Here is a 17696-nt window from a genome sequence, read left to right as displayed (position 1 = left end):
CCCCGCCCCTGACATTTGGAACTGTTCAGAGAGGTGAACATGTTTTCCTTCCAAACTTTCAGTTTGATGCTAAAAACTGATTTCCACTGATTTTGTAACATTTCCTCTGGTGTCTTGATTTTCTGTCATAAACTGGCGTCCTCGTTGTCCTCTAGCCAAGGCGGGGGCTGCTGGGCGGCGGGGCGAGCGGGGGTCCTGACGCCATTAGTGGTGTTTATTGGCCAGCAGGGTGCTGCGAAGCACCACCCAGGCCTTTAATCAGAGGCCTGCCGGGCTGTCCTCACTGTTTACCTGATAGCTCCGTGTTAATTACACAGCCTGAGCGGGCACAGAGGGAGGCCGTCCTTCAGCTTGATGGCACGCCGTGGCGGCGAGCAACACGGCTAACGGCTCACAGTCGACACTGATGCAGCAGGAAGAAAACCCAGCTCAGTGCACGTTTAAAACTTGTTTCCAGCACAGAGACGTGTTTTCAGTCAGCTGCAGAGGAAATCTGCCCTCAGCTTGGTGTAGGCGTCCGAAGGTCTGAGACTCAGAAACCAACCGAGAGCTGCACACTCATGTACACCAGATAGTAGTTTAGTCAGAGTTGGTTTGGTTTAGAGCTTGTGTTGGACTGACGAGAGGCTGGACTTTACCTCGGTCAGTAAAGTTTATAACTGGTGTCGCAGCAGACGCTGGTTAATCCAAGCCTGAGCCTGAACAAACTGAAGCCACAAACATCGATCAGACTCAGCGATCAGGACATGAATCAATAACTAAACTGTCGCTCTGCAAACTTACAGCCCAGTAACAGGCGGACAGTTCCTGCTGGGTCCAGTCAGACAGCAGCAGGAGGCCATCACAGCCAATGAGCAGCCGGCGCTGTGTCATTATGGGATATCACCATGGGAACGGCATCGGGGGGGAGGGTCTGTTTCAGCTCTTTCACACACACACACACACACACACACACACACACACACACACACACACACACACACACACACACACACGGCGAAGGCTCTTTGTGTCTCACCATGACGGAGGACGTCGTGATGCTCCTCGTGTCGTCCTCCTCGCTCTGCCAAACAACAACAACACAAACTCATCAACATTCACAGAAAACTTTTAGCACTGAAACCTTTACACTGAGTTCTCAGCACAATATTTCTACTGCTTTGACATACAGCGCTCCCTCGTTTATTGCGGGAGTTACGTTCTAAAAATAACCAGCGATAGGTGAAACTTTATTTTTTACAATGATTATAGATGTTTTAAGGCTGTGAAACCCCTCACCACACACTTTATACACTTTCTCAGACAGGCATGAACATTTTCACACTCTCTTGTTTAAACTCTCTCAGAGTTCAAACCTTTCTTATAAAAATAAGTCCAGTGTTATAGAATGAAACCAAAGATCAAACCCTGTTTTCAGGTCCAGAACATGGAACAGAGCAGCTGCCAGAGAATTCAACAGTAACGAATCATTAACGAATCATTAACGAATCATTAACGAATCATTAGCGCGGTATGAAAAGGGGAAAAATAAAAGACAACGCTTGGACACTGCTAGCACGGGGCGCCTCCACAAACACAAATCAGGAGATGAAGCATCGCTGAATATGTTTCCAAACCAACTTCATTCTGAGCCAAAGACTAGAAAATATGGTGAAGCAAATCTTCCCTTTGGCTTCACCTGCACAAGTGCTGAGGTAGGTCTCCCCTGCAGAATTGGTTTTCCCTGCGTCGGGAGCAGCGCTGGGCTCTCCAAATCACGGACAAACAGTATCCCACATTCTTGATTTTTAGTTCACAAACACTTGTTGTAATGACTAACTACTCCTGACATTTTGGAGATGTTAGCTCTTTATACAGTAAAGTTACAGCCGGATACAAATAACATCAGGCTGATCCTGACACGATTTGTTCCCCCTGTTCAAATCACGGACAAACAGTATCCCACAGCTGTTTATGTTTTTAAACCCATTTTGCACAAAGAGACATTTTTTGAAAAATGTATTGATAGCAATGTTGAATATTATTACACAGGAAAAAAAACAACTACATGTAAAATAATCACACCGTGACGCCTCTGCCTTTCTAAATGGAGGGACAGTAACTGCGTGTGTATATGTAAGCGTGTAAAACCTGCAGACAGTCAGATTAACAGTATTTTGTCTCTATCTGCCATTCTGCAATTCATCTCATGTAAACAATAACGTGACGCACAGCGTGACGTGAAAAAAGGCACATACCTTTGACATTACATGACGAACTCTGTATTCCTCGTCCACACGTAAACGCAAAAAAGGAGTTTTAAAAATCTCTGTTTTCGGTGATTCGAAACGCCGTTTACGTGTTGACGAAAGGTTTTCAAAAATACCCGTGTAGGTGTGGACGTAGCATAAAAGAGTTAGTAGTTTATTTTATTACTACCTGTAATTTATTGCAGATTACTTGTATTTGCTTAATTGTTTACTAAATGTTTGAGGTGTGAAAGAAACCGCAATGGAGCAAAATATGGGTGTGTGTGTTTGGAGGATGTGTGTGTGCGTGCATTTTTCTTGTAAAACAAAGGGGGGCCCAGCAAAAAAAGTTTGGGAACCACTGCTTTAGCAGGTCCAGAAGTCCAACTGTTTGTGCGATGGTTAGCATCTTGCTACCGCAGGAGCCTCTGACGGCGCAAAACGTTTCGTCGACAGTGTTGTGTTTGTTTGGGAGAAAACTTACAAACATGCAGTGCAGCACTTCAGAGTCACACTGTAGAGATCAAAGATTTATGTAAACTTGACAAGCTGAACGCATTCTGTACTGTACAGGAGACATGGAGGAGATTGATTGACAATGGTCTACAGCCAATCAGGACGCAGAACACACAAAAAAAAGCATACAAAATTGCACGCAAAAAAATCCATGAAACAGCGAGGCCACGAAAGGTGACTGCATTATAGCGAGGGACCGCTGTATTTTAAAACTTTATAACATTATTAATTGTTCTGAAACATCCTTCAGGCGGTGGTTTACGATACCAACTGTCTGCCATCTATAATCCAGTTTTGAGTTCCCTCCCCAGACGCCTTAACGCCCACTCACATTCTGGGCCATCTGACCTCAGGAATTCACATGATAGGGTGGGGCCAGGTTTAACAATGAGCTCACCCGAAACCCTGGCTGATTAGGTCCCACACCCGCTTTCACACCTTGGCTCATGTGATTAGAGGATCACCAGGGGGTCCTTTGTCCCTCTTTGGGGGGATACTCCCACTGGGTTTAAATCTGGGACTCTCGGCCATTTGACCTTAGAACTGAAGAAGCTTCTCGGATGAGAGGTGAAACGTCTTCAAGCAACTTTAAGAAGTCCAGACGCTTTTCTTTCCAAGCTCCTTAGACTACGATGACCTGGATGACTGAGAACCTTCACAGACACATCCTTCATAGCGTTTGGCAGCGTGTGAGCACAAACACGATCAGTGAAATCTGAGCGATGCTGTAGGACGACGGGTGACTCCATGCCGGATTTTGTTTTTTCTTGGAAAAGTATCCAAAGTTTTTTCTTCACATTTGTTTTTACATGTTTCTGAATGTCATAAAATATTAGAGTTTTTTTATTTTTAGATTAAAATATTACTTTTTTTTTTTCAAATATTACATAACTCTCCTAAATTAGTTTACTTTTCAAAAAAAAAATACAGCCACATTTTTTCCTGATGCTGAATGATTTTTGATTGGTGTTTGTTTCCTGAGTGGACCTGCAGCCTGCGTTCACAGGACATGCATTCATAATTATCTCTGGGATCATTTGAGATGTGTTTGCTGTGTGAGCATCATGTAAGGCTCCAACAGACTGACAGTGATGCTCCCTGAAGGAGCGCTAAGGGCTAAAATCTAACGAATCCATTAAATCCCTAAAAAGACGGTTACGGCTCTCAAAGGCTCGATAAAACACACTTCAGAGGACTCTGAGAGGATGAGGCAGCTTTCATCTCTCAACCTGACATCTTTATTTACAGTCTGTGGTGAGCGTGGCAGATTGGAGGGGTCTCCTCTCGGCGTGTTAACGAGCGCCGTTCGTTTATTCTTTCATTTCCTCCCTGAATAAATCCCTTTCATGTTCGCTGTTTCAGTCATTGTGTCGCTCGCAGTCCTCTTCCTCTTCACTTCGGGAGAAAATAAAAGTACAGTTGACTCCCTAGACTCCACCGATAACGCTTACTGTTAGGATAGAAGCCGAGTCGAGGAGTAAAAACCCGTCAAGCCTACATCCATTGTGTCAAACCTCTGGAAACGTAGCTACACTGATGTCTGCAGCTGTCGGCGAGTGTAAGGGTTTCGGCGGGCCCGTCTCGATTTTTCATCCACAAACGTTCGTAAAGTTTAGTGGTTATTTTTTTAAGCTCTTGCAGCGCATGTGCAGCATACAGCTGACACTGCTTGATGTTTCAGGTAAAGACTAAAGGTGTTCCAGACTGACTGTATTAGAATAACTGCGGGAAGAATTGTTGAAGACTGGTATTTAGACTAGTTTTAGACTGGTTTAGACTGGTGTTGGACTAGTTCTAGACTGGTGTTGGACTAGTTTTAGACTGGTATTTGACTAGTTTTAGACTGGTATTTAGACTACTTCTAGACTGGTATTTGACTAGTCTTAGACTGGTATTTAGACTACTAGACTGGTTTTAGACTGATTTTAGACTGGTATTTAGACTATTTTTAGACTGGTATTGGACTAGTTTTAGACTGGTATTTATAATATTTCTAGACTGGTATTTGAATAGTTTTAGACTGGTATTTGACTAGTTTTAGACTGGTATTTAGACTACTTCTAGACTGATATTGGACTACTTCTAGACTGGTATTGGACTACTTCTAGACTGGTATTGGACTGGTTTTAGACTGGTATTTAGACTATTTTTAGACTGGCATTGGACTACTTCTAGACTGGTATTGGACTGGTTTTAGACTGGTATTTAGACTGGTATTTGACTAGTTTTAGACTGGTATTTAGACTACTTCTAGACTGGTATTGGACTGGTTTTAGACTGGTATTTAGACTATTTTTAGACTGGCATTGGACTACTTCTAGACTGGCATTGGACTACTTCTAGACTGGTATTGGACTGGTTTTAGACTGGTATTTAGACTGGTATTTGACTAGTTTTAGACTGGTATTTAGACTATTTTTAGACTGGTATTGGACTAGTTTTAGACTGGTATTTAGACTGGTATTTAGACTAGTTTTAGACTGGTATTGGACTAGTTTTAGACTGGTATTTAGACTAGTTTTAGACTGATATTGGACTAGTTTTAGACTGGTATTGGACTAGTTTTAGACTGGTATTTAGACCAGTTTTAGACTGGTATTTGACTAGTTTTAGACTGGTTTAGACTGGTGTTGGACTAGTTCTAGACTGGTGTTGGACTAGTTTTAGACTGGTATTTGACTAGTTTTAGACTGGTATTTAGACTACTTCTAGACTGGTATTGGACTGGTTTTAGACTGGTATTTAGACTAGTTTTAGACTGGTTTAGACTGGTGTTGGACTAGTTCTAGACTGGTGTTGGACTAGTTTTAGACTGGTATTTGACTAGTTTTAGACTGGTATTTAGACTACTTCTAGACTGGTATTGGACTGGTTTTAGACTGGTATTTAGACTAGTTTTAGACTGGTATTTGACTAGTCTTAGACTGGTATTTAGACTACTTCTAGACTGGTTTTAGACTGATTTTAGACTGGTATTTAGACTATTTTTAGACTGGTATTGGACTAGTTTTAGACTGGCATTTGACTAGTTTTAGACTGGTATTTATAATATTTCTAGACTGGTATTTGACTAGTTTTAGACTGGTATTTGACTAGTTTTAGACTGGTATTTAGACTACTTCTAGACTGGTATTGGACTGGTTTTAGACTGGTATTTAGACTATTTTTAGACTGGCATTGGACTACTTCTAGACTGGTATTGGACTGGTTTTAGACTGGTATTTAGACTGGTATTTGACTAGTTTTAGACTGGTATTTAGACTATTTTTAGACTGGTATTGGACTAGTTCTAGACTGTTATTGGCCTAGTTTTAGACTGGTATTTAGACTGGTATTTAGACTAGTTTTAGACTGGTATTGGACTAGTTTTAGACTGGTATTTAGACTAGTTTTAGACTGATATTGGACTAGTTTTAGACTGGTATTGGACTAGTTTTAGACTGGTATTTAGACTAGTTTTAGACTGGTATTTGACTAGTTTTAGACTGGTTTAGACTGGTGTTGGACTAGTTCTAGACTGGTGTTGGACTAGTTTTAGACTGGTATTTGACTAGTTTTAGACTGGTATTTAGACTACTTCTAGACTGGTATTGGACTGGTTTTAGACTGGTATTTAGACTAGTTTTAGACTGGTTTAGACTGGTGTTGGACTAGTTCTAGACTGGTGTTGGACTAGTTTTAGACTGGTATTTAGACTACTTCTAGACTGGTATTGGACTGGTTTTAGACTGGTATTTGACTAGTTTTAGACTGGTATTTGACTAGTCTTAGACTGGTATTGAGACTACTTCTAGACTGGTTTTAGACTGATTTTAGACTGGTATTTAGACTATTTTTAGACTGGTATTGGACTAGTTTTAGACTGGCATTTGACTAGTTTTAGACTGGTATTTATAATATTTCTAGACTGGTATTTGACTAGTTTTAGACTGGTATTTGACTAGTTTTAGACTGGTATTTAGACTACTTCTAGACTGGTATTGGACTGGTTTTAGACTGGTATTTAGACTATTTTTAGACTGGTATTGGACTAGTTCTAGACTGATATTGGACTACTTCTAGACTGGTATTGGACTGGTTTTAGACTGGTATTTAGACTATTTTTAGACTGGTATTGGACTAGTTCTAGACTGTTATTGGCCTAGTTTTAGACTGGTATTTAGACTGGTATTTAGACTAGTTTTAGACTGGTATTGGACTAGTTTTAGACTGGTATTTAGACTAGTTTTAGACTGATATTGGACTAGTTTTAGACTGGTATTGTTCTAGTTCTAGACTGCTATTTAGACCAGTTTTAGACTGGTATTGTTCTAGTTCTAGACTGGTATTTAGACCAGTTTTAGACTGGTATTGGACTTTGTTTGGACAGTGTCCAGTTTCAGGACTTCTTGTTCATTGAAGACAGTTCTTCAGACGCCTCTCTGACAGTGAGGGGTAGAATCTGAGATGTCTGCATGTTCTTCTGAGAAAACTGCTCCACATTCAGTGAAAACAAACACAGAGGCACAAAGGATTATGGGTAATAATGGAAAAAACAGCCCTCTGAGCTCTGCAGGATGACGTCCCGGTGTTATGATGGACATTTACTGTGTGGAACAGAGTGCTGGTTTGTTGGTAAGGAGGAGCGTGAATCCCTGGCGAGGAGGAGGACGCTCTTCATCTTCCTCATTAGTGATCCAACTCACACTCACAGAGGAGTCTCAGTAAACGACTGTGGAACAAGCAGAAGCTGTTTCAGGTATTTTCATGTAGTTTAAAGTCATCATATCTGCAGTCAGTGAAACAAAAGCTGCTTCGTGCCAGTGTTAAATTCTAAGACGCAGATAAAATAACCGTACATAAAATAATGAAACAGTGTGAACTACTTCCACCTGGCCTCAAACAGTTTTGGTGCATTGGGGGGGGGGGGCAATCGTGTGCACAGAGCAGCTTCCCTGTGGTATCAGGGTTGGATGTGTAATAATAATGTGGATGTGATGAAGTGAGGTGAGATGACAGATTTTCAAACTACATGTAATTAAAACATGGAAACATCTGCGCAGAATTACATAGTGCCTCTGCAAAGGCTGGAGACACTCGTGCCGTCATCCTGTCAAGAGAAAAAAATATTCCCCTGGAATCTGGAGAGTGACCTTTCCGCCCTCCCTCTTCATCCTCACCCTCCGCCGCTCCCGTCCTGAAGCCTTCTCCTCCACGAGAAGCAACAAGATAATTAAATCAAGTCATTCGGTGTCGAGGAGACATGAATAAGGGCCCGTTAGCCAGCAGTTAGCATAACAAAAGCCTTCCTCAGCCACTTCCACTGCTCCGTCTATTCAGGCTGTCAAAACATGGCCGCCTGGCTTTTCCTTCTCCTCCTTCTCCTCCTCAGATCCCCTGACAACGACCAAGGAGGGAGGAAAGCCTCCCACCTCTCATCGCTATTCAGGAGCGGCCTCTTTCTATGCCAACTGCCCGTCCTAATTGGTGGCGTTTACAAGCCGCTCCGTCAAACCACAGAGCAGTGAAATCCTGCAGAGTGGGCAACCACTTAAAAAAGGCGAGGAGGAGGAGGAGGAGGAGGTGAAGGCTGAGGAGTCCCAGTCTCAAAGGCCGCTCAGAGAAATAATCTCAGAACTGTTTGAGCCTCTAAAGACACAGAGCTTAAAGTCACTGTTACATAAAAAAGGAAAGGAAGAAAGAAAAAGGCTGCAGAGATAAAAAAGATAAGACAATATGAATTTATACACGGAAAATAAAAATGACAGACAAACCAGGAAAAGAAGTTTGCTATTGAAACATTATCCATTAAAAAAAAGAAAAAAGACAAATAAAAACTACAGAGTGGATCAAAATAAAAGTTTTATACTAAATATGTTTTATAAAGAAAACAAGCTTTTATCAAGTCTGTCAAAAACCATGAGCTAACCCTCAGAGGGCGCTACGGCTACATCAGGACGTCCAGCTTGGTTTGAGCGCTTTCTCCTGGCTAATGTTAGCCACCGCTAGTTCATCGACCCCCTCTATGATAATACAGGCCAATAACATAACATGAATAAACTGTTGTTAAGTTTATTTATCCACCACCGAGTGTTTATTGTAATAAGGTTATTAAAGACAAACATTTTTTTTATCATTAAAGGATAAACATGAACTCAAACGCACAAATTACTGATGAAAGCTGACTTTTCTCAGTCCTAGTGATACATAATGAGGGTAAAACTGCAATGCAACCAAGTCGTAGGCAGTCAGCGCCTGCAGCCATCAATGATTTATTATGATGAGGAGGCAGGACGCCGTGGGGGCGGGGCTTCCCCTATAATTATACATCTCAAATCAACGGCGAGCCCCGCAGCCACGGCTCGGCGAGTCCGTCTGGAAATTAAAAGCGCCTAAACAGTCCAGCGAGACGGATAGAAGCGCATTAACGACTCTGATGAAGTGCCCTCCACTGACGCAGAACTGAGCTTTATTACTTAAGGTGCTCCTGACTCCTTAATCCCACCTCTGTGTGAAGCTGCTTAAACTCGAGGTGTTCATTTCAGGAGGGTCTTCAGCCTCACTCACACCTTATATTACCTGTTAAATCCAGGTGTGCGTGAGGGAAGCTGGCTGAACCGCAGAGCTGCTTCGGTAATGAACATCCTTCCGACAGCTCAGGGACAAACTGGATTATTGAGGTTTTGTTACATGTGACTTGGTGTGGGCGGGGCTTAATTACACCTGGGCTCAATGTGGCTTTACGTGTTTGAAACTTTTCATGTTCATATCTGAGCAGTATCTCCAGCAGTCTGATTTGTACGTGACGAGTAAAATCAGTCTGTCGAGTCCACTGACTCCACATCTGTGGTTTCCCGTCTATCCTGTCATTGTTTTACGCATCTTATTCAGTTAATCAGCTTTGTGCATTACAGAGGAGCTCCGGTTCGTCCTTTTTTCCGTGTCAGAGCTTCTCCTCTGTGACGGGTTTGGCTCGTGTTAACCGTCAGGATCGTCTTCATCTTTAACTGCAGGTATTCACATCAGAGAGCGCGGGGAGGGCGGGGAGAGCAGCGCTGTCTCCATCACCGTTTGTTTTAGTGTTGATCACAGCCTCCCCTCAGACTCATCACAACAACAAAAAGACATCATAAGGCTTTGTGTGCATGCGAGGGAAAAACTGAGTTTTAACCTTAGTGCAATGCATGCTGGGAAGCTGGAGATCTAAAGACCCGTGAGGGTTATAAATGTTGCTGTGATACATTTATATTATGATTTTTGTTGCAATAAATTTATTGTACAATTTTTATTGCTTTCAATTGACTTTTTAAACTTTTATTTAATATTAATCTGGTTATTCTGTACGTGTTCAGAGAAACTAGGAGCAGCTCTTGGCTCCTCTACTACCTGTTTTTATCATTTTATTTTTAATTTTATAGGAATGTCAGGTTTTCTATTCTTCACCAAAACAGAGTTTGATAAGAAAATGTATTCTTCTGTTTAATGAGCATAATATTGGACAAAGTGTTTCTCTTTTTAAGAATAAAATAAGTCTATATTATAAAATGATATTCTGTTGTAATTCTATAAGCTGCCAGAAATTGTTTAGCTGTTATTTTTTAATTAGGAACCGGAGGAAACCTGTTTGCCATCTGTGTAGAATCAATCACATATACGGTATGAATATAAAACATATATGTATATATATATATATATATATATATATATATATACACACGACCCGGGGCTAAGTACCAATAAACTGAACTCAGTTCTGCTCAGAGTATATGTTACAGTTACATGCACAGTTAGAAAATATGAAACAACCCAACATTTTGTCACTATATAATGAACTATGTAACAAACATTCCTAGTCTGTCCCATTTCACCTCCATGCAGTTACCTCCATGAACTGTTGTAGTGCTTTCACTGAGTGCACTGCTGCCAGCTCCTCCATAACTCCCAGTGTCCCACTACAAAAACGAGTAACTGGGCTGTGTGGTGGTCATCACGGCTCACACTCCAGAGCACAAAGTCAATAAACTGTCCACTTAGTTTTTCAGCTGAAGAACCAGATTTCCTGCAGTAGCCTCAGTCCGTCCTGTTCTCCTGAATCATGCTTCTTTTTCTCTCAGCATCAGACACTCTGTTACACTTTGATAAACTTCCTGTCTACTCGTGTAATGGTGATTTTCAGGGACGATTGAAGGCTGGGTGGTACCTGTGGGCCGTGCCCGGGTCTGGTATAAACCATGGATCCAGCTTCTGGCCACTGCAGAAGTGCCTTGAACCTGTATTTTTTGTAATAACCACCAGGGGGCGAGACTTAAATTTTGGTCATGTTATGTTTCAGAAAGAAGGATTATTTGTGGGGTCATAGTCACAGTCATTGGTCACAACCAGGAGGTACCACCTGGTTTCAAAACACCAAGGTGACAGCGCTGAAAACACTCATCTGGAGGCGTAAAAGTGGGCGGTCTCGCTGCAGCTACGTCCGTCTTTTTCAATATGGTCTGTCCCAAAAGGCCTTCCTGTTCTTTTCACAATAAAGTCCTTGACATACTAGTTTTTCCTTGTTAAAGAATGCCTAACATATGGCACCAGCTAAATAGAAAATGTAATTCCACTTGTCAAAACATGCATTGGTTGCATAAAGTAATGGCAAAAGACACAAAAGTATAATTTTTATTCATGATTTAACAGCATAAAGTGTGAATTTCAGTTCTTCCTTTAGAAATGTCTGCATACAAGGAGAAAGCGTATCCAAAGCACAGAGAGGCAGAAAAAAGCCAGCTTTTATTTTTACACAGCTCTGATGTCGATGTGAGCGGAACGCACACACTTCACATAACGTTCACTCATTTAATCCACAAACTCGGTCTCACGGACGTATCGGCCCTGGAGCACAAGCTAAAGAACAACGAACAGTATGTTTATGGAAACTTTCTGTGGGTGGGAGGGTTCTCCTGGAACTCCTTCAGGGCCCGTTCCTGCTGAACGTTCCTGCTCCAAAGCGCCGCTGTGGGCTCAGATGATGCTGTTTGTGGGTCTCCTGTAATTTGGCGCTAACCTGTGAGCGCGCTGAGCTCTGCTTCCTGTGATGAAACATCTCGCACACATTAACATATTAATTGAGAATTTCCAGCCACCGTGTTGTTCCGATGGATGGATTCAAAGCAGGCTCCGAGTCAGAGGAGGAATTTAATGAGAGCGATAACGACTGCGGCGTTTTGGAGAAAAAGCTCTCATCTCACCCCGGGAACCCCCGCCTTATGTAATCTGCCCTCTCATTCAGCGCTGCCGCCGTGTGATTGTTCGAGAAATGAAAAAGCCATTTTGGAGCGGGCGGCGCCGTCTGTTGTGTCGCGTGGCCCTCGTTGTCAGAGCCTCGCAGGGGTCATCGGAGGTCAAGAGAATTATGATTACGCCGTAGCTTCATTCGGCGGGGGGAATGTGGAGCCTGCCGCCAAATGAAGGCGAGTCTGTGTGATGATACCTCTGCAGAGGGCGGGAGTCTGTTCAGTCCACTAAGTTCATCACGACAAGATGGGGTCAGCTTTTCCTCGCCGGCGTCCGAATGTAAGCGCGAGAGGCTGAACGAGAGGGCGCGAACACCTGTGATTACTCAGATCTAAAATGTGGGACGGCAAAGGTGAAACAGATTTGATCGCATTAAAAATCCTGAATGAAAACGTAGACGGAGCCTCGCTCAGGCTGAGCTCACCTGACTTCACCTGAGCCACTTCCTGTTTCTCTTCATTCAACCTCATCCTTTAGTTTAAGGTCAACGAACTTCACAACACCCATTAATAAATGATAAACCCAATTAAGGGTAATTAAACACAATAGTTTCTATCAGTGCGTTACACTTTATTACCACCGTGATAAACGTGGAGGGGAGAAGTAGGCGGGTCTTCCTGTTTCACTCACGGTTTAGTTTTGGTTCTGTTGACATCACAGTGGGTAAAACGTGACGAGAACCTCAGCCACACACCAGACTCCATTCAAAAATTCAAACATTTACTGCAGTGTTGTCTGACTCTTACTGAAGGTTTGTTCTGAACAAACCGTGACCACATGATGTCACTGAGGGCGTACCTGCACTCTGAACTACTGACATCACTTTATAAACAAACAGCAAAAGTTCACTTTGTGTTTGGATGCTTAAAAATCGTGCGGCTCCATCGTTACAGGAAGAAGCTGCACTTCGGCCCAAACGTGTTAACATGCAGACCCTCCCCTCTGTCCTCATCGTGGGACAAACTGCACTGTAAGAAACTAGTTCTCTGGTTGTGGACACTATGGGCTGGATCTGCAGTCATCCTGGGTATGCGTATGGATGTTATACCTGATACAGTGTGTACCTGCCCACAGAGCTTTCTAATGAGCTCAGCGTTTCTGTGCTCAGTCCATGATGGACAAACAAATAAGTTAATCATGGAAGCGTGATTCTTCTTCATGCCTAAAGCCACAGAAATCACCTCGGTGCGAAGCAACACATCGGCTCGTAAAAGATGTTCCTGTGAACTATTTACAGCAAATATTTCCTATTTTTTTGTGCTTTTATTTTGGCGTTCCGTGTTCGGAGCGAGGAGTGATGTCACATAATGTTAGTTTCTGTGTGCACAGACACAGATTTGTGTAACAGTTCATTATTGTCAGACTCACGCACACCCAGCAGAGCTCGTATAGGTGCAGCTGTCGGGCTGGTGTAAACCAATCCCGACAGCTGCTCGGCATTTCCGATTTCCTGCTTCGGAAACAAAAGTCTGCGTGAACGCCCCGGCTTTTCGTCTTTCACTCACCCTCCTGAACACGTTGGACTCGCTGGCCAAAGATACCGAGTCGCTCCTCAGAGACAGCAGGTCGCAGCAGGTTACGTCTCCTCCGTCGCCGCTGGAGGTCGGCCTGCTCGCGCTCACCGCCGCGAAGGTCGGCGGGTCTGAGGGTCCGCCCGCTTTCTGCGGCAATGCTTCTTCGACCGCAGTCCCAGGTTCAGAACATCCGTCAGGCCGGCGGCCTCGAGCCGCCATCTCTGTGTTTCTCTGTGGACCAACAAACACTCGTTGGATCAGCTGGATCATTAGATGAGAGCACGTTTACTCATAAACAAAATGTCTGAACACCACGCTGGCCGAGGCGCCCATCGCTACTATGTCTACACGATTCTCCAGGTTTGGCGGTGAAGCCTGGCGTGTTACAGTCACGCAGGGGCTCGTTTCAGACGTTAGTCTCTCCGGACATTCAAGGAAGCTGCGCCTAATTAAAGAGCACATTTAATGCTCCTGCATGAAAAGGCCAAAGCTCCAAATAAAGTTTACGTGTCGTTGTTTCCGTTAAACTGACGTCACACGCAGGTGTTCTCAGAGGTCACAGACTGAAGACACGCCCACTCAGGCTTTAATCGGTGCTGCTGTCAGTGTTCGCCGCCTAAACGCCACGTACCAGGCGAAGAGTGAGCAGCATCAAAGCCTCAAAGGCAGAACGTCGACTCAGTTATAAACATTTCTCACCAATGAAGAAGAAATCTCAGAGCTTCCACACGACAATCAGATTGTTGTTCGTTTTACGTGATCGTATGTTTGTGTGGACATGTGATCAGGTTCGTCATGTGCTGTGGAAGGAGGCTGATAACACTTTTACCTCACAGTACACAGAGTACACGTAAAAGTACTGCAGTCTCTGGAACAAAGTGTACTTTAATAATCAGAGAAAAAGTACTCAGTGTACATTTAAAATGTCCATCTAAAATATTAAACAGGACTTTCTCACTAAACAGCGCTAATGATGAAGCTGGCCAATCATCAGAAAGATGTCTTAAAAGGGGAGGAGCTTGTGTCAGTCACAGAATGAGTTGAGTATAAAACAAATAAGGATTATTTTAAGCTGTGAGTCATGCAAAGCTGCTGTAACAGAGTGAAACCATATCCTGCTCCGCTGCAGGACGACCTCAGCGTCCTCAGACGAATCAGCGTGGCGAGGACGGGGGCTGTTTTTAACTTTATTGGCTTTGATTTGATCGGAGTTTCTCAGCTTGTGGGGCCAGGACTCCCAGACTAAACATGTCCAACCAGACAGGAAGGGCCTAAGCTTTCAAAATAAGAGCGCGGGATAGTCAAACAGCAGCCTGAGGGTGGGTGAGCTGCTTCAGTGAACTCTGCACACGTGTTCTCATGGCTTTCCTGCCTTCAGTGACGAAGCTCAAGAAGCTGGGCCCGTTTTAAATTTTAAGGTAGAAATGGACACGCTGCAGGTTCGGGCACACCTGAGATGCGTCGGCTCGACTCTCGCTGCATATTAACTCTGTCAGCGGCGGCCTGCGGGGTGTTGTTCACCACGTGCTCGCTCTGCGGTTTGGCTGTAATTCCATTTGTTGCGTCGTCCTCGGTCGGAGCTTCCCCTTCGGGACAGATCGGATCTGATTTAAACGTAAATCGGCGACCTCTCCAATAATCTGCATTTCTTTATTTGTCTGCAGACGCGGTGAAGGCGAACGCTCGCAGAGGATGGAGGGTTAACCCCCCCCGTTCCAGGCGCCGTGTGGAGCGAATCCCCTGGTGAACGCTCAGGCCTGTAAATTGTTTATCAGACACTAATGCAGGAGCCTAATCCTATTTGCATTCATATTAGTTCCCCGTATCTGAGGGAATGACTTATTTCAATCCTTCGGAGGGTAAATAACTTTATGCATGATATCAGTATCGTCATAATTCACATCAGTAAAGTCAATTTGCTTTAAGTGGTCCTCCGCTGTGAGCTGCAGAGCTTCAGAGGAAACTTATTTGGAGGCGCTTTGGATCAGTGAGCGCGCTCACACGAGGGTGGGTAATGCAAACCTCTCAGAGGGGTGCCCACCCTCCCCCTGCAGGTTCAAGTATCTCCTGCTTCCATTTCCTGTTTCCTGTGGCCAGCAGACTTTTCTTAGACTCATTTTCACAGCAAGTTTTTACATTCTTTCTTGATTTGTGACATCATCAAGAGTCTGTACAGAGATGTACCCAAAAACATGAAAAAGAAAAAAAACCCAGGTAATGAGCAGGAAGACAGGACACAGGTGGAGACGATGTGGGCGGGGCAGAAAAATCACAAAAACGGGAAGTAAGACAAGACACGGTGAGAAACGAGCCTAAAACAGGAAATGACGCTAACGCTGTGTCCACGATGGCAGCGATTTGTTCGTTACTTAGAAGCTGAGAGCTGGTTGGACGTTCCAGGCTCCGGTTGCCTAGGTGACCGTCTAATATATTTATTACCAGGTTATTATTATTATTATCAGTCAAAGGTATTCTTCACTCGCATTGGTAGTCGCTTCAGTCACCTGGAAGCAGCTAGCACTAGCATGTTCTTTACTTCCTGTGGTCTCTGGTTGCACGTGTATACAGAGCCACTGACAAACGCCTGGCAACCTCTGGTTGCTAAGGAAAACAAGTCCCCAGCTGGATGGTGAGTGGTTGCTGGAAGTTGCTGAGTAAAATGAAGAAAACCAGACGCCGACTGGTCTGCACACGCTCGTCAGCTGTGCTCTGAGCGTGTGCGGCCTGTCATTGCACGCTGCCGCATTTATTTACTGACTTGATGCGTGACATGGGACGAGATGTGACGGCCTGCAGACATTCGGATGCTTCTCGGTGTCTTGTGTCAGGAGGGGCAACGAGCTTCACTGATAAAATACTGATTATTGTTCGCATGTGGAAAACGACACGAGTGGAGTCGCTGACGACGGTGGCGGGGGACAGGAAGAAGAGAAGTCTGTCAGGATCTGAAAAGCAGGATGTTTGAGATAAAAGAGCGCAATGAGAATACGAATATTTAAAATAGTTCACGGTGAACAAAAACATTACTGAAAACTCGCCTAAAATCCACAGCGTGACGAGCGGTGATGCGGCGCATAATTACCGCTCTAAACGCACAGACGTGGCGTACGGGAACATGAAAATGAGGAAAAGTGGTTTTGAAGACGCAGAAAAACGTGTCAGGCTGATGAAGAGAGGCTGTCAGCAGGGCCGGGCTTTGAACTTGATCAGAGGCGCCGTTTACAGAAAGAACAAAGCAGCAAATGTGGAGAAGAAGAGCGACCTGCGAGCGCTGCCAACAAAGATGAAGCCATGAATAAAGATGAGCCGTCTCTGGACTCACCTGCTCTGTCTCAGTGACGACCGGCAACGGCACGCTACCGCCTGACTCCCCGGCTTCGTCCTGATTGGCTGCCCCCATCGTTAGGTCGGAGTCCGGGTCTGGAGGCAAAGCTGCATGTAAACAGATGGAGGCCAAAAGTGAAGACAAGCCCACACCTTTATCTGATGGTCGTGTGTTTGTCTCAGAGGTTGTTATAGTTACATCGAGATGTTACTTACTCATCAGCAGAAACTCAGGAGGTGAAATCTACGAAGGAACGTCAGCATCAACGTTCACATAAATAATGTTACTGATTTTGAGAACAAAGTTGAAAATTTGAGATTACAGACGCCTCGTGTAGACAAGTCAGTGAGACAAACTGATCGTCCGTCCTGTGATACAACAGCCGTCCATGCCGTGACCATCGATAACCTCACATCTGTCCAGATGTTTCTGCCAGCTTTTCCACGTTTGTGTGTTTTTCCTGCTGACCACACGTTCAGCGTCACCGCATCGCCGCCCTGTGTTTATGAGCTGAAGGGCTGAAAGAACGATCTTCACGAGCCGCGGCACTTTGTGCTGAAACTTCAGCTGTTATTTCAACTTTATTCTCAAAACAGAGTAAAAAATACAATTATTTAATGTGGCGAATCCTCCGTCCTAGTTCAAGCCTGTGAGGTCCTGCACACTGTAACCAGCAGACTCCAAACACAGCACCCTCAGGCCCTTTTCCTGATCTCTGGGGACTTTAATCACATCTCCCTGTCCTCCACTCTCCCCACCTTCACCCAGTATGTTACCTGCCACACCAGAGACAATAAAACATTGGACTTATTGTATGCCAACACCAAGGAGGCATACAGCTCATCACCTCTTCCT

General features: G+C 44.1%; 1 protein-coding gene across 1 annotated transcript in view; it reads right to left on the bottom strand.

Moving 5' to 3' along the window:
* The window catches only part of LOC134630312 (ankyrin repeat domain-containing protein SOWAHC-like), a 56790-nt gene that overhangs the window by 26532 nt on the left and 12562 nt on the right, over positions 1 to 17696 (bottom strand). Inside the window, exons 3-5 of the mRNA XM_063477501.1 lie at positions 16839 to 16948; positions 13508 to 13747; positions 1019 to 1063 (exon numbers count right to left, since the gene is read on the bottom strand). Coding sequence (XP_063333571.1) covers positions 1019 to 1063; positions 13508 to 13747; positions 16839 to 16948 — 395 coding nt within the window. The remainder of the gene's footprint in view (positions 1 to 1018; positions 1064 to 13507; positions 13748 to 16838; positions 16949 to 17696) is intronic.

Source organism: Pelmatolapia mariae, linkage group LG7 (assembly GCF_036321145.2).
Source record: "Pelmatolapia mariae isolate MD_Pm_ZW linkage group LG7, Pm_UMD_F_2, whole genome shotgun sequence".
Classification (NCBI taxonomy): Eukaryota; Metazoa; Chordata; class Actinopteri; order Cichliformes; family Cichlidae; genus Pelmatolapia; species Pelmatolapia mariae.
Note: the sequence above shows the minus strand (reverse complement) of the source record. Positions and strands in the feature narration are given on the sequence as shown.